This window comes from Oncorhynchus mykiss, chromosome 12 (genome assembly GCF_057628025.1).
Source record: "Oncorhynchus mykiss isolate SJ-2025 chromosome 12, ASM5762802v1, whole genome shotgun sequence".
NCBI classification, from domain to species: domain Eukaryota; kingdom Metazoa; phylum Chordata; class Actinopteri; order Salmoniformes; family Salmonidae; genus Oncorhynchus; species Oncorhynchus mykiss.
Window position 1 is genome coordinate 35,364,486 of NC_143033.1, and position 20,308 is coordinate 35,384,793.

Here is a 20,308-nt window from a genome sequence, read left to right on the forward strand (position 1 = left end):
TACAGATCCGTGTTTGATACCGGGCTGTGCCGCAGCCGGCCGCGACCGGGAGACCCATGAGGCGGTGCACAAATAGGCCCACCATCGTCCGGGTTACGGGAGGGTTTGGACGGCTGGGATGTCCTTCTCCCATCGCACTCTAGCAAGCTCCGGTTTGGCAGGGTCGTGTTTTGGAGGACGCATGGCTCTCGACCTTCGCCTCTCCCGATTCTGTACAGAGTTGCAGCGATGGGACAAGACTAACTAGCAATTGGATACCACGAAATTGGGGAGAAAAAAAGGGTAAAAAGTACCACAAAAAAAGGAACAAAATAAACTTCAAAAACACCCAACTACTTACTGTCTACCGCTAGCTATTCTATCGTCTACCTAAATTCAGTTCAGTATGACCTTGACTTAAATGAGCTGGGAAAACAGAATAACCCTTTAAGAAAACACTCTCCATCTAGAATTCAGTCGGATTTGGTTTCTTCGCCAAGAGAGCAAACAGAATAACCTTTACAGAAAATACTATCTACTGCTAGCCATCGAACCCACCTAACTACAATTTAGTTTGACCTTTTATGATCCTATGAGCCAATAGGCTAATCCAATTAGACAACAAATGCACTAGAATGTCTGTCCTCCACTTCACTGCACTCCAGACCTGGGGTTAAATACTATTCAAAATAATTTATAATACTTTATCAGTGCTTTAATGTGCTTGCATGTTTTCATGGACAAATAGAATAGTCCCAGAACTGCAAAACCCACCCATTTGGCACTCCGGGCAGGTTAGAGAAAATGCTCAAAGTATCAAATGAATAGTACTTGAACCTAGGTCTGACTCAAAAACAGTGGCTCATTCAATCTTAACCTGCATGTCATTGATCCAGGATCCAGTTCACTGTTCCAAGTAGGCACCTGAAAATGTAGGTTGAGGGCAGGGCTTGGCTCTCTTTGGTATCCAAAGCTAATGGGATCTGCTTGACTGCTGCCAAGCGATTAAGAAAATAACAAGGGAGAGAACCCACATCTTCTTGCCATTGCAAGGAAGCATTTTTTTGTTTGTTTAACCTTTATTTAACTAGGCAAGTCAGTTAAGAACAAATTCTTATTTTCAATGACGGCCAGTGGGTTAACTGCCTTGTTCAGGGGCAGAACGACAGATTTGTACCTTGTCAGCTGGGGGATACGAACTTGCAACCTTTCGGTTACTAGCCCAATGCTCTAACCACTAGGCTACCCTGCCGCCCCATTGTTGAGAGTAGTTGTAAAGACAGACGTGGCAATTAAGATTTTCAACTGTCCGCAATGTATATTTCTCCACTTCTTCTCCTGCCGTCTGTATGGTGAGTGTAAAAGCCTGCCACTTGCTGTAGATGAGAGAATAGCATCCATGTGGCTTTTATTGAGGGTAGTAATTCCCATTAAACTGCACAGGGATTTAGTTCCAGCTCATGTCTAGGTCACCTTTAAGACTCCATGACATGCGCACACACGCACGCGCCCTTTGGCCCTGGAGGACGTGGCTGGAGGAGAAGGTCAGCAGCCTCTGGCACCTCATGAAATAACAGCCATTCCAGTCAGGAGGCATTTCAACATTCCGCATTGCCATGCAGGGAGCCAAGCAGAGGGACACACAACAGGTTTGGTGGAGAGACAGACATTTTGGAAATACAAGTGTAATGTGAATATTCTTTGTGTATGCTTTTCTCCAATGTACAACTGTTTGGCAATTACTTTTAACGCTATAACTATGAGCTACTACTATTTCAAAACAGATCCATTCTACATCCAATGTCTAGCATGAAAAAATATGAGATTTTAATAAAAAAGGAATCGTTACACTAGCACTTTGAAATGCTCTTGAACTTCACTAGAGTTAAGTAAAGACGGGAAAAGCATGCAGTCCCTGTGCTCTACATTTTCGCTGGTTACTGGGTCAGTCCTGAACATGATGAATGATAGAAAGGGGAAAAAATGACTCACACAACCTCTAAAAGGGGCTGCTGAAGTTCCTCTCCAACTCCATTTGCAGGCAGCAGGCACATTTGTACAAGCAACTAGCCTACCGTACATCAACAACAACAGCAGCAAAAACCAGGCACCGTGCACTGCAGCCATGAGACTGTGTGATTGTGCAACAGTACAGAAAAAAACAGGAACTGTACTGAAATCCACAGTGTTCCCTGTTGTAACTAAACGTGTGTTATAAGCAAGTTTAAATGCAAGCAACTGTGGCTGTCCAAGCAACTGAAAGAGAGCGGGAGGGAGAGCAAAAGAGCACGAGGAGAAAGAGATCAGTCGAGCAAGCAGAGAGAGAGAGACAGACAGACAACACACCACAGTACTAGCTTCAAAGTCAGTAGCGGCATACCTGCAAGCTCATTTGTCGTTCATAAAAACCTTGTTGCCAATGATCAAGCCACAGCCTATAGGCGTAGCAGGTGTGAGTTTGGCCGGACCCCCGGAGGTGGTAGTGATACCTCCATTGCAGCGGTACAGATACAGCAAGACAGCGGCACCAAAGCAGAGCTCCTTAGAAGGGCTGCCTGGCCCCGGCACTGCTGCACATATTCCAGGAAAGCATGTCATCAGGCCGTTTAAGCCGCCTGAAAAATCGCCCATCTCACATGCACACTCTAATCTATGGGGGGTTACTCAAGGTAATCCCTGCCGAGCGCTTCTCTTTGATTGGCACTCGCAGCAGCATAGCAAGTTTTTTGGGCCTGTCATATCACTGGGGCGTACCACTCTGCTTTTCCTGGGGGGGTTGACTCTCTCGCTCACCGCCCAGGAAAGAAAGAAAGGAAATGGAGAGGGGGAAAAAAGTTGAGCAAAAATTAGTTTAAACAAGCTGGCTAGCCAGCCCTCAGTGCAGACTGTCGGGTTTGTTTTCCTCTTTCTCCTTTTCTCTCTCTAGCTATTTTACTAACTCTTTTTCCATTGCTCCCTCTCCCTCCCTCCCTCCCTCTTGCAAGTCACTCTACACACATTCTATGGGGAATTTCAGAGAATTTACAAAAGCTCCAGCCAACGGCTTGTTTGGATCAGCACAACATCCGGCCTGGGCAGGCTGAGCTGCTTTCCACCAAATGACGAGGCCGTGGCATTTTCACTTCACTGTCAATGGGCAGTTTAAATGCATACCGCAATACATGAGTAGACGTTTACTTTATTTAAAAACAGGCAAGTCAAGTTAACAAATTATTATTCACGAAGACAGCCTGTCAATAAACAATGAAGCATTTAAACACATACCGCCCTGTAACACAAAGTTCACACTGCAGTTTTATGAAGCCCTATTACAGAAGAAATGACTTCCTAAAAGCATTTGCATAGAAGGTCATAGTGACTCTGTACTCTGGCAGAGCTAAGCTAACAGTTGTGATTATTGGAATGATTATGCTGAGGGCTGCTAGACAGTGGACATATCTTGCCTCCACTGACCCCAAAGCCAAACTTGTGATCGGTCCTCCTGGCTCCCAGACAAACAGAGCCTTCTCTGTTGTTGTTAAAATACATACATCAGATGATCCAGGGTTAGTGGAGGCTGCTGCTTGCATAGACTGAAATATAGTAAGACAGTCGCTTCCTCCAACTATTTATTGAAGTTGACAGAAGCCAGACAATCCTTCAATGAGCTCTTAAGTAGTAAAAGCAGGAATGTCCACCGACTTGACACACAAACACACTGGTTTATTATTTGATCAAGTAGGAGTACTTCATGCACACATTCTAACCATTCATCTACAGTGGTTCAGAAGTAGGGAAGTCCACTCGGGGCTCCACCCTGTAGTTGTACGCTGTTACCCTGCCAGGCGAGGAAAGACTGATGAAGGTCACCATGGCAGTGGGAAACGCACTAGTGAAAGGACCACAATGTCACTTATAAAATGTGAAGTAACCAACTATAACTATTAAGATACCGTCAATACAACTGCGCCACGCCAATAATTTCTCACATCGAATATACCCCGTTTCTCCCCACCATAATTTATTGTTAAATATTTTCCAGATAAAACAGGGTTATCAGTGATGCAAACTGGTGAGGGCCCAAAAAGATTACAAAGAAAATGTGCACTGAAACATGCAAAAAAAATCTGTAAACTGACTGGGGTTGTCAATATTTTACTAACGACGTAATACCAGGCCAAGTACCACAATACCGAGTAGTATGGTGATACCACAGGGTTTGCCACACCCCTCCCAGGACGCATTTCCCGTTTTCTAAACACTCTGCACAAAAGCCTGTCCTCTACACTTCAACTCAACACATTTACTGTACAATAGAACAGGTTACTGCAGAAAATAGCTGATTTGCTAAAAACCCAAAAGGCCTACCTGTGATTGGACTGGAGGAATATACATGCATAATGATGCAGTAAGGGTTAACACAATAGGCCTATATGAAACCATCTTTAGCCTACTTTTCAGAACACTTTACACACATCATTCTCTCTCTTACACACATACACCATCACTCTCACACACAGCTCCCAAAAGTTAGGCCCAAAAATAATTGAAGGAACATTATAAAAAATATATATTTTTAAATTCAGATTAAGCTTAGAATAACATTGATTAGGCATATGCATTTTACCTTAGAAGCATCTCTTTGAGTAGGCCGTCTATCCCCGTTTCCATTTGTTCCTATGCAATTGTGCATAGCCAAGCTAGTCAAGTAACATGACTAAACACGGTTGTTTGTTATCAACGAACAACTTGCAACCTGTGAGTAGTATAAAACAGCCAGCGACATGGTTTATAAAATTATATAAAATGTGTGCCAATTCGTGGTAGAAAGGGGAGAATGTAGCTTCAGTAATACGGAGCATAACCTTTGAGTGGTTTTCAGTGACGTAAAGGTGCCTGTAAGCATGACTGTACCTGTGCTCTGTTTTTCCTCTATGGCAGGGGCACTCAGAGGCTGCTTGACAGCGAAGCCTAGTCAGACTGGCCCTGCTTGTTCTTACTGGTGAAATGAAATGATACGTCTCCACTTAGCTCGTGCTGCGAGTTGCTCCAATAATTAAACAAATGTAACAATAAGAAACCCCATCACTGTCTGCACACCCCAGCCTGCCATTATGGCTAAATAACATTTTAAACCTGATGGAGAAGTGCGGTGAGAAGCAGCGGAGAAGGCTAACGGCTGGTTGGGGATACTGCTGGATGCTCACAGCAGTGACACATGATATCAGAATGCTTCATCCAATAAGACATATCTGACATCAGGCTTTGAGCTCTGCTTGATATTCTATTTGAAAGACACGTAGGGATGCATTCTGTGCATTCTGTCATTAATTGAGAGAATGTAGTGATCCCACGGAGAGGATCTGTTCGCGGCCATCACCTCAATGGGTGATGCACTCTGCGCATGCACACTTCATCATCAGAGCCCCGCGGATGACCTATTTTGAGATCAAAACTGTGAATTTGGTGAATTTGTTTTCATCCCTGTGCTCTGTCAGAGAGGGAGAAGGTGAGAAGAGGTGGACCGGTGAATCAAACCCTGTTCTCCAGGTGGTGGGCGATATTTGGTCTGGAGGCTACAGGCACCACTATTACTAGATCAACCGATTATGACGTCTCTGATGTGGTCCCACTCACTCTTGGTGCTCTGCGCTTCTGTGACCAGATCTATGTGTTTGGTTGGCTGGGGCCATAGTTCATACATAGAATGTTCTGTACATACAGGGCCAGAGAGAGCCAAATGCGTCACTGAGATGCACACACAGGAGCCAGAGGAAGGGCCAGAGGCATCGATGAGATAGGAAAGCCCCATAAGGAAAGCAGAGGCAGTCTATCCTCCTGGTAGACAGCCAGTGGAAAGAGGAGAGCTCAGACACCATACGAGCTGATAGGGAATGAATGATGTAATCAGCTGTTAGATCTATGCTGGGAATTTCAAAACAAGGTTAAATGTTAGTCAGAAACATCCGTCACAGGTGGTGATGAGTCATGGAGATGATCGATCATCGACTCACAGCGTACAACAATTCACAACATTTTACCTGCATTTTGTTAATATTATCATAACCCTGCAAACGTAAACAATGTGTACCAATGATTTTAAAAATCCAGTATGGCAGTTAATAGATGGGACTTGTATTAGTTTCATACGAAGACGTTGTTCCGCCAACTTTACCATACTGCCAACTTTTTTCTGCCTTATCCTTATATCTGAAAGGTATTGCCGGTATCAAAGCCAAAACTTCTAATTCCGCCTAACGACCAAAGCATTTTGGTTAACTTCTGCCTACGGCTTAGTATTAAACGTAGCTGTAAATGGCACACACTATGCTATTCAACTCTTGATAGTTGCTGCCCAGTTAATAACCATCCTCCTACCAGTTCTAAACTTTGCGAGGCATGTCACTTCTCCCATCTCTTCAGAGGCATGTCACTTCACCCATCTCTTCAGAGGCATGTCACTTCACCCATCTCTTCAGAGGCATGTCACTTCACCCATCTCTTCAGAGGCATGTCACTTCACCCATCTCTTCAGAGGCATGTCACTTCTCCCATCTCTTCAGAGGCATGTCACTTCACCCATCTCTTCGCATAGCGCATCACTAGGCATGTACTTAAAAAAAATAATTGAACCCCTTTTTCGTGATTTCCAATTGCGATCCGATTACAATCTTGTCTCATCGCTGCAACTCCACCAATGGGCTCGGGAGTGGTGAAAGTAAAGCTATGCATCCTCCAAAACATAACCCACCAAACCACGCTTCTTAACACCCACCCACTTAACCCGGAAGCCAGCTGCACCAATGTGTCAGAGGAAACACTGTTCAATTGACGACCGAAGTCAGCCTGCAGGCGCCCTGGCCGCCACAAGGAGTCGCTAGAGCACGATGAGCCAAGTAAAGTCACCCCGGCCAAACCCTGCCCTAACACAGACGACGCTGGGCCAAATTGTGCGCCGCCCTATGGGACTCCCTGTCACGGCAGGTTGTGACACAGCCTGGGATCGAACCCAGGCCTGTAGTGATGCCTCAAGCACTGCAGTGCCTTAGACGGCTGCGCCACTCGTGAGGCCCATGCACCGTTTCCTAACCACAACTGGATGGATCCATAAAGAATTACAGTGGGAATAAATATCACTGAATGACGAAAATACAAATGCAAATGAAGGCATATATCAAATTGTTGCTTACTGAAATTCCCAAAGGCATCCAAACATTGTAATAAATTTGAAGCAATAGCCTACCTGTGTGTGGTCAACTAGATTATATTTTCAGCACTGCCTTGATTGGGACAGCGCTAACGCGCTGCTTTGAGAAAAGTGTAGGGACTCATCTCCATAAATCAATGTCCAATTTGTTTTCACTGAATCTCCGTTAGGACATTGGTTAGGCTACAATTAGGCTGGGGAAACCTTAGCTAAGTTGAGGTGAGGGCTGCCCATGATCATCTTGTCTAGTTGGCTCATTTATTAGAACATTTTGCCAGCATGTTAAGTAGTTTAACAAGTGGATTATTTTTCCCTTCACTCACAGTTGCTTAGTATCCTAGGCCAACTCCCAACCAAAAGCCTGTGACGTCATTGACTTGTCTCAATCAATTGATTGAGCTTCACTGAATCTCCGTCTGAATAGGCTGTGTGGTTAATTGGTTTCTGGCTGGGTAAATAAGTAGAGGTGGTATAATAACTCCTCTATCACTGATTTAGCACAAACATAGCCCAAATCACGTGTAGGCCTATTATCAGTCCAAGAGCCGGCAGAGGTTGCGAGGCTCAGTTAGTAGAGCACGGCGCTTGCAATGCCAGGGTTGCGGGTTCGATTCCCACAGGGGACAAGTACGGAGAAAAACAAGGCATGAAATGTACGCACTCACTACTTACTCTAAGTCGCTCTGGTTAAGAGCGGTGGCTTGCAAATCGTTGTAAATGTAAAAACATGAACACGAGACTCGCATGCTTTTGAAAATAGCAGTGCTTTTCATTTCTAAAATCGGTATCATGATGAAGATACTCTCAATGTAAGACCCTATATGCCTGCTCCTTAAAAAAGTGAAGTGACGGTAGGGAAGAGATGAAACGTGGATACAACTGTCATATAAAGAAATAGCACTATTTTAATATGACAGCAGTTCCACACGTTCCGGTGACAAGTTGTGTGGGAAAAATATTATGTTATATTCCATTATATTTTTCCTACAAAAATGTTTGGCGTAAAAGCAACACAGCTCATCACCCTGAACACACCATCCCCACTGTCAAACATGGTGGTGGCAACATCATGGTTTGGGCCTGCATTTCTTCAGCAGGGACAGGGAAGATGGTTCAAATTGATGGGAAGATGGATGGAGCCAAATACAGGACCATTCTGGAAGAAAACCTGATGGAGTCTGCAAAAGACCTGAGACTGGGACGGAGATTTGTCTTCCAACAAGACAATGATCCAAAACATAAAGCAAAATCTACAATGGAATGGTTCAAAAATAAACATATCCAGGTGTTAGAATGGCCAAGTCAAAGTCCAGACCTGAATCCAATCGAGAATCTGTGGAAAGAACTGAAAACTGCTGTTCACAAATGCTCTCCATCCAACCTCACTGAGCTCGAGCTGTTTTGCAAGGAGGAATGGGAAAAAATGTCAGTCTCTCGATGTGCAAAACTGATAGACATACCCCAAGCGACTTACAGCTATAATCGCAGCAAAAGGTGGCGCTACAAAGTATTAACTTAAGGGGGCTGAATAATTTTGCACGCCCAATTTTTCCGTTTTTGATTTGTTAAAAAAGTTTGAAATATCCAATAAATGTCGTTCCACTTCATGATTGTGTCCCACTTGTTGTTGATTCTTCACAAAAAAATACAGTTTTATATCTTTATGTTTGAAGCCTGAAATGTGGCAAAAGGTCGCAAAGTTCAAGGGGGCCGAATACTTTCGCAAGGCACTGTATGTGTTGACCGTGATCGGGGTAGGTGTGTGTGGTCTGCTTAAATTAAGTATTGATTTAATTAATTTGGACGTAACATAATGAAAAATATTATATTGTTGTGAAAATAAATTGTATTGGTCTTACAATGTTTCTTAGGCCCTGCCTAAACACATTTATTTTTGATGGTGTATATTCAATGGATTTATTTAAAAAATCAATGCCTGCCCACATCTGCACACCCCTACTACCACTCGTCACGCACACGGGAGGTATAAAAGCCATATGCAGGCAAGAATGTGGTAAAAAAAAAAAGGCCTGTTTGTAAGCGGGTCATGAAAACATTGTCAAATTACTTTAAATAGGCAAAAATACCGTAAATACTATACAAAGGCAGTATTGATGTTCTGTTCCCAGACACAATAGTCTCTCTCACACACACACACACACCTATCTTATCTCGGAGTAATGCCCGTGTGCCCTCCTTTGCCCCAGGCTGCCATGCCCCGGCCTGCCATAGACTCGCCTGGCCTCTGCTCACCTCTGAGAGGCTGGGACAGCCCCAGGGTGAAGGCTGGCTGCCTGTATCAACAGCAGCCTCAGGGTGAAGGCTGGCTGCCTGTATCAACAGCAGCCCCAGGGTGAAGGATGGCTGCCTGTATCAACAGCAGCCCCAGGGTATACCACTACCACACGTATGTAACGCTAAACCACAGTCAAGCAACTGCTCAAATCCAATGGAAAATACTAAATTGTCAACTTAACTGCAGTCTCCAACTATTGCTTAGTTTTTTTCTTCCCTTCAGGCAGTGAGCCTTGATGAATTTGAATGTGGGAGCACAATACCGCCAAACCAGGCGATTACCAAACCAATTACAAAATGTGCATAAACCTACTTGATTAAAACTCCTCCAGTATTCTTGTGATTAGAGGGAAACAATATGAAACAAGTCTAGTTTAAAACAGCACGGCACTCTGCTGGTAAGCAGAGCTCCATGGCAACAGATAACCTTGTGTGAAGACTGCAACTCACCCAATGTTAAAGCAACTCTCTCACTCCTTCAGCGGAAAGAAACGGTTCTGAAAAGTCTCTCACCATGACCAAATGAATAAATTACCTTAAGCCCTTTGAAAAATAAAAAGCAAAACAAAAAGTGTCTACTGCTGTGCATCAACATATTTCAGCAGTTAGAAGAAAGGCAAATAGAGGATAACTGGGTGAGTTCAGAGAGAGAGAGGGAGTATGACTTTCCTTTTTTCCCTCCCTCCCTCCCTCTCGATCTCTCTCTCTCTCTCGCTCTTCCGTCAGGCCCTGGAAAGCAACACTGAGTCTCCTAACTATGGCAAGCAGATAGAACAGATTCCTGGGAATGTCTGCTGCTCCCCAGCCATTTGATAAATCAGTCTCAGCCAGCTATGTTCTGCCTCTCTCTGCCTGGGCCCTGGTTCTTATTTACCCACATAGCACATCAAGAGACTCCGCTCGCTCAGCTCCCAAATCTCACACTCCTCACAAACCCCTGTGGTTCTCCCTCCCTCTTCTACACAGAGACAGGGAGGGAGAAAAGAGGGAGGGAGGAGATGGGAGGCACTGTGGGCTAAAAATGGGGTGGTAGGAAGATCAAATAATACAAGCCAAGATAAGATTTGTACACTAGAGGGCCTCCTGCTCCAGAGCCCAACACAAACCATGGTGTGGATGATAAACAAACGCTACATCATTAACATGCTATATAGAGTGAAACCAAAAAGGGTCTTCCCCTCTGGCATGCCAAGCATTGTTCCTTTGTTAAATCCCACCCAGACAGCCTTTCTGGGTATTTCCAAAGCCCATTCATGAACACACAAATACATTTAGAGTCATTCCCTAGCGAAGATACTTTCTAGAACTCACCTGGTTTCTCCCTCGCCGTCTTCCGTAGTTGCGTCTCACCAGCGTCTTGTAGTTCTGGTTCTTCTTGGTCAAGTAGTAGTACAGGACACAATCGGAGACACACTGCAAAGAGAAAGGGTATGACAGTCAGGGGGACATATGAGCCCATGAACATTTTTTATTAACAACAGACAACATAACAAATACAAACCATGTGCTTTTGGGTTTGGGGGAGAGTGGAGAATGGAGGTTACTACAGAGTAAAAATAGAATGAATTAAATCCACTGTAGCTCACCTTTCTCTCTAGATAGGAAGCAATAAGGCCAAAATTCTTTGGGTGCTGAACAAACCTGTGAGAAAAACAGAGAAGAGAAAATAGTCACAGTTAAAGCTACAGTCTGGGATTCATGGCAGCCCGCCATTTGTTTTGGTATACAGCCGAGGAATGTTGGTAAAGAAAAGTATTGCCTCTCAAAATCATACCCAAAGAGCTTCTGCTAAGTCAGAGAATACAATGTTCAATTATGATAACAGTGAGCTCCATAAAAATATTTTGCAACCTACAGTCGCTAAACGCTTTTCCATACCCAGCAGGCAATTAATACATTTTACATTCTAGAATTCCAAGTGAACTTGATTCGTGACAGGAAACAAAATGAAAATCTTTATGGAAGGTACTAATTTGTTTGAATTTCTCTTTAACCACAAAGCATTAACCAAAAGAGGTCAGAGAAGTACCTGTGGATAGGATACAGGATATTGAACAAAGTCTCATTGGGCTCTCGCCCCGCCTTGCTTTTTGCCAGTTCTGATTCTGACAGAAACAATGGGAATTTTATTTATCTTCATACACACTATTGAATACGCCCTCTGCATTTCAAGGTCAGTGTTGGAGCATGGGAGCACAGCACCAATAGTGGGCACAAGGATTGAATGGCTGGAACACGGTAACCGAGATTTACCACCCAAAACCACTCCCTTGTCTCGAAGGCAGCATCGTGTTGAGGGGGTGCTTGCTGCAGGAGGGACTGGTGCACTTCACAAAATAGACGGCAACATGAGAGAGAAAAGCATACTTCCAAAGTTGTGGCAAAATGGCTTAAGGACAACAAAGTCAAGGTATAGGAGTGGCCATCACAAATCCCTGACCTCAATCCTATAGAAGATTTGTTGGTAGAACTAAAAAAGCGTGTGCGAGCAAGGAGGCCTACAAACCTGACTCAGTTACACCAGCTCTGCCAGGAGGAATGGGCCAAAATTCACCCAAGTTAGTGTGTGAAGCTTGTGGAAGACTACCCAAAATGTTTGACCCAAGTTAAACAATTTAAAGGCAATGCTACCAAATACTAATTGAGTGTATGTAAACTTCTGACCCACTGGGAATGTGATGAAAGAAATAAAAGTTGAAATAAATCATTATCTCAACTATTATTCTCACATTTCACATTCTTAAAATAAAAGTAGTGCTCCTAACTGACCTAAGACAGGGCATTTTTACTAGGAGTAAATGTCAGGAATTGTGAAAAACTGAGTTTACATACACCTTAGCCAAATACATTTAAACTTCAACTGTAATTATTCATACCCTTTGTAATGACACTCGAAATTGAGCTGAGGAGCATCCTTTGATCATCATTGAGATGTTTCTACAACTTGGAGTACACCGATGGTAAATTCCATTGATTGGACATGATTTGGAAAGGCACACACCTGTGTATATAAGGACCCACATCATGGCAAAAACCAAGCCACTGTTGACAGCGCATGTCTGAGCAAAAACCAAGCCATGAGGTTGAAGGAATTGTCCGTAGAGCTCCGAGACAGGATTGTGTTGAGGCCAAATTTCTGCAGCATTGAAGGTCCCCAAGAAGACAGTGGCCACCATCATTCTTAAATGGAAGAAGTTGGGAACCACCAAGACTCCTCCTATAGCTGGCCGCCCGGGCAAACTGAGCAATTGGGGGAGAAGGACCTTGGTCAGGGAGGTGACCAAGAACCCAATGGTCACCCTGACAGAGATCTTTGTGGAGATGGGAGAACCTTCCAGAAGGACAACCATCTTTGCAGGACTCCACCAATCAGGCCTCTGTGGTTGTCTCAGGATGGTAAGTTGGTGGTTGAAGATATCCCTCTAGAGGTGTGGGGGCTGTGCTTTGGCAAAGTGGGTGGGGTTATATCCTTCCTGTTTGGCCCTGTCCGGGGGTGTCCTCAGATGGGGCCACAGTGTCTCCTGACCCCTCCTTTCTCAGCCTCCAGTATTTATGCTGCAGTAGTTTGTGTCGGGGGCTAGGGTCAGTTTGTTATATCTGGAGTACTTCTCCTGTCCTATTCGGTGTCCTGTGTGAATTTAAGTGTGCTCTCTCTAATTCTCTCTTTCTTTCTCTCTCTCGGAGGACCTGAGCCCTAGGACCATGCCTCAGGACTACCTGACATGATGACTCCTTGCTGTCCCCAGTCCACATGGCCGTGCTGCTGCTCCAGTTTCAACTGTTCTGCCTTATTATTATTGGACCATGCTGGTCATTTATGAACATTTGAACATCTTGGCCATGTTCTGTTATAATCTCCACCCGGCACAGCCAGAAGAGGACTAACCACCCCACATAGCCTGGTTCCTCTCTAGGTTTCTTCCTAGGTTTTGGCCTTTCTAGGGAGTTTTTCCTAGCCACCGTGCTTCTACACCTGCATTGCTTGCTGTTTGGGGTTTTAGGCTGGGTTTCTGTACAGCACTTTGAGATATCAGCTGATGTACGAAGGGCTATATAAATACATTTGATTTGTGGTAGAGTGCCCAGACGGAAGTCACGCCTCAGTAAAAGGCACATGACAGCCCGCTTGGAGTTTGCCAAAAGGCACCTAAAGACTCTCAGATTATGAGAAACAATATTTTCTGGTCTGATGAAACCAAGATTGAACTCTTTGGCCTGAAGGCCAAGTGTCAGGTCTGGAAGAAACCTGGCACCATCCCTACGGTGAAGCAAAGTGGTGGCTGCCTGTGGGGATATTTTTTAGGGGCAGGGACTGGGAGACTAGTCAGGATCGAGGGAAAGAGGAACGGAGCAAAGTAGAGAGAGTGATCCTTGATGAAAACCTACTCCAGAGCGCTCAGGACCTCAGACTGGGGCAAAGGTTCACCTTCCAACAGGACAACGACCCTAAGCACACAGCCAAGATAACGCAAGAGTGGCTTCGGGACAAGTCTCCGAATGTCCTTGACTGGCCCAGCCATAGCCCGGAATTGAACCCGATCGAACATCTCTGGAAAGGCCTGAAAATAGCTGTGCAGTGACGCTCCCAATCCAAGCTGTTAGTGCTAGAGAGGATCTATAGAGAAGAATGGGTGAAACCCCACAAATACATGTGTGCCAAGATTGTAGCGTCATACCCAAGAACACTCAAGGCTGTAATCGCTGCCAAAGGTGCTACAAACAAAGTACTGAATAAGGGGTCTGAAAACATACAGTACCAGTCAAAAGTTCAGACACACCTACTCATTCAAGTTTTTTTTTTTTTACCAGAGTAATAGTGAAGGCAACAAAAATATGAAATGACACATATGGAATCATGTAGTAACCAAAATATATTTTAGATTCTTCAAGTAGCCACCCTTTGCCTTGATGACAGTTTGCAAAGTCTAGGCATTCTCTCAACCAGCTTCACCTGGAATGCTTTTCCAACAGTCTTGAATGAGTTCCCGCATATGCTGTTCACTTGTTGGCTGCTTTTCCTTCACTCTGTGGTCCAACTCATCCCAAACCATCTCAATTGGGTTGAGGTTGGGTGATTGAGAGGGCCAGATCATCTGATGCAGCACGCCATCAATCTCCTTGGTCAAATATCCCTTACACAGCCTGAAGGTGTGTTTTGGGTCATTGTCCTGATGAAAAACAAATGATAGTCCAACTAAGCTCAAACCAGATGGGATGGTGTTACACTTCAGAATCTGTGGTAGCCATGCTGGTTAAGTGTGCCTTGAATTCTAAATAAATTACTGACAATGTCACCAGCAAAGCACCACCACACCTTCACACCACATCATCCATGCTTCACGGTGGGAACCACACATGCAGAGATCATCCGTTCATCTACTCTGCGTCTCACACAGACACGGCGATTTGAACAAAACAAATGTAATTTGGTCTCATCAGACCAAAGGACAGATTTCCACCGGTCTTATGTCCATTGCTCGTGTTTCTTGCCCCAAGCAAGTCTCTTATTTTTATTGGTGTCCTTTAGTAATGATTTCTTTGCAGCAATTCAACCACAAAGGCCTGATTCACACAGTCTCCTATGAACAGTTGATATTGAGATGTGTCTGTTACTTGAACTCTGTGAAGAATTTATTTGGGCTGCAATCTGAGGTGCATTTAACTCTAACAAACTTATCCTCTGCAGCAGATGTAACTCTGGGTCTTCCTGTCCTTGTGAGAGCCAGTTACATCATAGCGCTTGATGGTTTTCGTGACTGCACTTGAAGAAACTTTCAAAGTTCTTGAAATTGTCTTAAAGTAATGATGGACTGTCATTTCTCTTTGCTTATTTGAGCTGTTCTTGCCATATTATGGACTTGGTCTTCTGCCAAATAGGGCTATCTTCTGTATACCACCCCTACCTTGTCACAACACAACTGATTGGTTCAAACGCATTAAGGAGGGAAGAAGGCACACCAAGTTAATTGAAATGCATTCCAGGTGGGAGGTTGGAAGCTGGTTGAGAGAATGCCAAGAGTGTGCAATGCTGTCATCAAGGCAAAGGGTGGCTAGTTCGAAGAATCTCAAATATATTTAGAATTGTTTAACACTTTTTTGGTTACTACATGATTCCATATGTTTTATTTAATAGTTTTGATGTCTTCACTGTTATTATACAATGTAGAAAATAGTTTAAAAACAAAAGACCCTGGAATGAGTAGGTGTGTCCAAACTTTTGACTGGTACTGTAGATAGGATGACAAGTAACTAAAAAAGGACTCTATAGACCTGTTAAGGACATCCAAACTCACTTTTCCTTGAAAATCTCCTTCTCGTGTTCGGTCCACACATTCATGAACTGCCGAGCCTTGTACATCTTCATTGGGTCGTCCATCAGGCCGTTCATGTTGATGAACCTGACTCGCCTCTGCTCTGTGTCGTACATCATGGGCGGGATGACGGACAGCTGTCTCATCTGCTTCTCGTTGTTCTATTGGACAAGAGGGAGGGGAGGAGTTTAGACATTACATTTGTTATCCTTGTTACAACTTGATTCAATGGCTGCATCCTGATTCTCAACCCTTGTCACCAAGTTTTATTAATTTAAAAGCATTGAGAGTTCTAACCCTTGTGAAATCCATTACAGGAAGTGTGCAACTGCACACTTCAGGAGAAGGGTGAAGAACAGGACGTAGCCAATAACGCTGCTACACTTCCTGAGAACTAGGGGAAGTGGTAATGTGTTTAGCGGTGTAATGTAACTATTCATAATTAGTAGCGTGTCTTGACCATCAGTGTGGACTATGCTTTGAGGGGATTTTTGGGCAGTTGGTGGTGACAACCTCTTTGGGCATAATAATACTCAAACTTGGCAATGATTCAGTGAAGAATGTTTACATTTGTGAAGTGTGTTCATTTCCACAAGAGCTATAACAGACAAACGGAGATGTTTCAAAGTTAACAGCACTCACCTCCTGTTCAGAAAGGCCGTCGATGATTTCAGAAATCTCATGCTCGCTTCTGGCGATGGTCGCAGACATTCCAGTTCCTCTCTGACCAACCCTAGTGGGAGAACAAAACACAAGGAAATTAAGAAACTACTGGAATCAAAATCACTGTTTAAAATACCAGATGAAATCTTGTTCAAAACCCCTATTATTCCCTCTTGCGCATCCTCCACATAATACTGGGTAGGTGCCATCACATTGTCACATAGGGTGCCCCTCCCCCTTCTGTCACCTTTTCACTTCAAGGAAAAAAGGCTCAATCAAATCAAACCGGTTTTCGGAGAAATCTGCAAACAAAGCTTGGAAAACATTAGGTCTGCTGACAAATTAACATCCTTCTTAACCACCTACCATTGACAGTGCATTCAGAAAGTATTTATACCCCTTGACTTATTCCACATTTTGTTGTATTACAGCCTGATTCAAAATTGATTAAATTGTTTTTTCTCTTACCCATCTACACACAATACCCTATAATGGCAAAGTGAAATCATGTTTTTAGAAAATTTTGCAAATGTATTAGAAATACACATTTGCATACGTATTCACACCCCTGAGTCTATACATGTTAGAATCACCTTTGGCAGCGATTACAGCTGCGAGTCTTTCTGGGTAAGTCTCTAAATCCTTGCACACATTTCAAGCCTTAATGCTCAAATCAGTTTTATTTTGGTATGCCGACTGTCCAAACAGCCGGTTACAAGTGACCAAATCAGATTTGGGTGGGTTCAGATAGAAGTAATTTGCTGACAAGGCTACGCTAGTTGTCATAGTAACAATGGGTGTGTGTGGAGTGGCGTAGGGTAAGAACACTTAAAACCTCAAAGGATAACATGAACCAACTTTCAAAACAAGTTCTTTTTGGCTAGCCACAGGAGTCAACTAGCTAGCTAGTTAGTGAATGTGCTAGAAAGCTACACCGCTAATTTGTTTGTAAACAATTAACACGCTAGTTAGCTACCACATGTTCTTGTCAAACTGTCAAAGGAGTAGCTAGCCAGCAAAAAGATAAGCGGAATAAGTATATAAAAAAAACACTTGAGGGCAAATCAATCAGATTTGAACATTGACACAAGTCACATGACCAGGAATCATATTTGTATGATGTCAAACCACCTACGAAGGATTGAACTATTTGATTCCATGTGCTTTTTTGGCTGTTCAGACTACAGGAAGATTTACAAATTCTAAATCAGATATGCAAATAAATGGGATTAGAGTCCCTTCAAACTACCAATGTGAACAAGGCTTAAGAGCATTTCACACTTGGATAATACAATATTTGCACATTATTTATTTAAAAAATTATTTCAAGCTCTGCCAAGTTGGTTGTTGATCATTGCTAGACAGCCATTTGTTGTAGACAGCCATTGCTAGACAGCCATTTGTTGTCATTGCTAGACAGCCATTTGTTGCTAGACAGCCAGTGTTGCCATTGATCTAAGCCGATTTACAGTACCAGTCAAAAGTTGACACGCAGGCCTCCCGGGTGGCGCAGTGGTTAAGGGCGCTGTACCACCAGAGACTCTGGGTTCGCGCCCAGGCTCTGTCGTAACCGGCCGCGACCGGGAGGTCCGTGGGGCGACGCACAATTGGCCTAGCGTCGTCCGGATTAGGGAGGGTTTGGCCGGTAGGGATATCCTTGTCTCATCGCGCACCAGCGACTCCTGTGGCGGGCCGGGCGCAAGGTTGCCAGGTGCACGGTGTTTCCTCCGACACATAGGTGCTTCCGGGTTGGATGCGCACTGTGTTAAGAAGCAGTGCGGCTTGGTTGGGTATCGGAGGACGCATGACCTTCAACCTTAGACTCTCCCGTACGGGAGTTGTAGCGATGAGACAAGATAGTAGCTACTAACAATTGGATACCACGAAATTGGGGAGAAAAAGGGGTAAATTCAACAACAACAAAAACTTTTTAAAAAGTTGACACGCCTACTCATTCCAGGATTTTCTTTGTTTTTACTATTTTCTACAGTGTAAAATAATAGTGACGACATCAAAACTATGAAATAACATATATGGAATTATGTAGTAACCAAAAAAGTGTTAAACATATTTTATATTTGAGATTCTTCAAAGTAGCCACCCTTTGCCTTGACAGCTTTGCATACTCTTGGCATGGATGTTCAATGTCTGCTTTTTTTATTGAAACCATCTACCAATAGGTTCCCTTCTTTGCAATGGAAAACCTCCCTGGTCTCTGTGTTTAAAATTCACTGCTCAACTGAGGGACCTTACAGATAAATGTATGTGTGGGGTACAGAGATGAGGTAGTCCTTCAAAATCATGTTAAACAGTGTTATTGCACGCAGAGATCATGCAACTTATTATGTGACTTGTTAAGCAAGCTTGCCACAACAAAGGGGTTGAATACTTATTGACAAGACATTTCAGCTTTTCATTATTTATTCATTTGTAAAGATTTCTAAAAACATAATTCCACTTTGACATTATGGGATATTGTGTGTAGGCCAGTGAAACAACATCTTAATTTAATCAAGTTTTAATTCAGGCTGTGTGGGAAAAGTCAAGAGGTGTGAATACTTTATGAATGCACTGTAAAATATGTAATATTTTTAAATTTAAAGGAGAGTTTTACTAAATTTAAAGGAGAGTTTTACTAAAGACTTTGAAGTGGAAACTGAAAACCACAAGGACCAAAAATGAGTACAGATACTTCCTTAATGTTCTGAAGGATTTGCAAGGGTGGTTTATTACTTAATGTGCAATTGTGCTGCTGGGGAAACAATGGCCCCATTGTTTGTTTTCCTTACCACTAAACAAAAGGCAAAAAGCGATCATTAATCAAATTAAACAGTCAACATGTTGTGACTAAAGGTAATTGCTTGACTGAAATCATTCAAACTAGGGGGAAATGACTTTATACTTGAATGTCAATGTCTCTTCTCTCGCCTGTAGAAAAATACTTCTAAACGGGGATACAATGAACTTTTAAATCTGGAATGTTTGGCATCATGAATCAGCCTTCCATGACACATCCTGCCACTAATGTTGACTCTTTACAGCTACAATGATAGCCTCCAAAATATGAGAACAATCCTCAAAAGGAAATAGTCTAAAATACACAACAGGGACATTGGGGTACAAATAAATGGGTAAGAAATCGGCTACACCTTTTTGGCTAATCATTACTTTCACTGCCTGGTCTAGTACTAGCAGTCTGAACTAGCATCCCTGACCTGCCTTGCTAGAAGATTTCAGAGAAATACCCAAGCCTGTGTGCCAGGAACAGCCAGACGCTGGCTGGACTGACCCCTGACACAGCCAGCTGATCTGCCTGCAGCACACCACCTAGCATGCATCTCAATAGTGCAAAGAGGCATCCTCTCCTTGTTTCCTCTCCATCATTCTGCACTGATCTAAAAGAAACTGGACAGGTGATAGCAACTTCTTACAATACGAGGCATTGATTGTATTGCTTTCACCTGTCCTGTGTTTTCAGTAGGAGGGGATCCTTGCTAATGCTTTTTGAGGAGGATGCGAGGAGAGAAGATACAAGCAATCGATGGAAGACTTTCGAGATTTATCCCAGTTTCCCATTCCCTCAATTTACCTCTGGAAGCGCTCCTGCTGCTCTCTCTGCTTGCGTATTTCGGGGAACTGTCTCTCGTAGTACTCCCTGGTGCGGCTATCCTTGGCCTTGCGACGCGGGTTGTTCTCCATCCGCTCCACCTTCTTCTCCCACGCGTCCATCAGCTGGTCGTAGCGCTGGCAGATGTTCTGTTCCTGAACCACACAATACGGGTTTGTGAAAGGGGATCTGGATGTTGAGGTACAACATGATGACAACGACCTAATTCAAACTTTACCCATGGCTCTCCTGACCTACACCTACATC

The 20,308-nt window shown here is 43.6% G+C and overlaps 1 protein-coding gene across 19 annotated transcripts in view; it reads right to left on the reverse strand.

The window, feature by feature from the left end:
* Nucleotides 1–20,308, reverse strand: part of ncor1 (nuclear receptor corepressor 1) — a 124,287-nt gene that overhangs the window by 48,658 nt on the left and 55,321 nt on the right. For 12 of the 19 annotated variants that reach the window (XM_090192318.1, XM_090192321.1, XM_090192320.1 and 9 more), the window contains 5 exons: nt 20,024–20,196; nt 16,414–16,504; nt 15,754–15,932; nt 11,047–11,101; nt 10,772–10,873 (listed from right to left, as the gene is read on the reverse strand). In XM_090192318.1, the coding sequence (XP_090048444.1) occupies nt 10,772–10,873; nt 11,047–11,101; nt 15,754–15,932; nt 16,414–16,504; nt 20,024–20,196 (600 nt within the window). Of the gene's footprint in view, nt 1–2,359; nt 2,903–9,910; nt 10,417–10,771; nt 10,874–11,046; nt 11,102–15,753; nt 15,933–16,413; nt 16,505–20,023; nt 20,197–20,308 lie in introns of those variants that run through there. The other 7 variants (XM_090192325.1, XM_090192324.1, XM_090192322.1 and 4 more) reach the window with 4 other exon arrangements.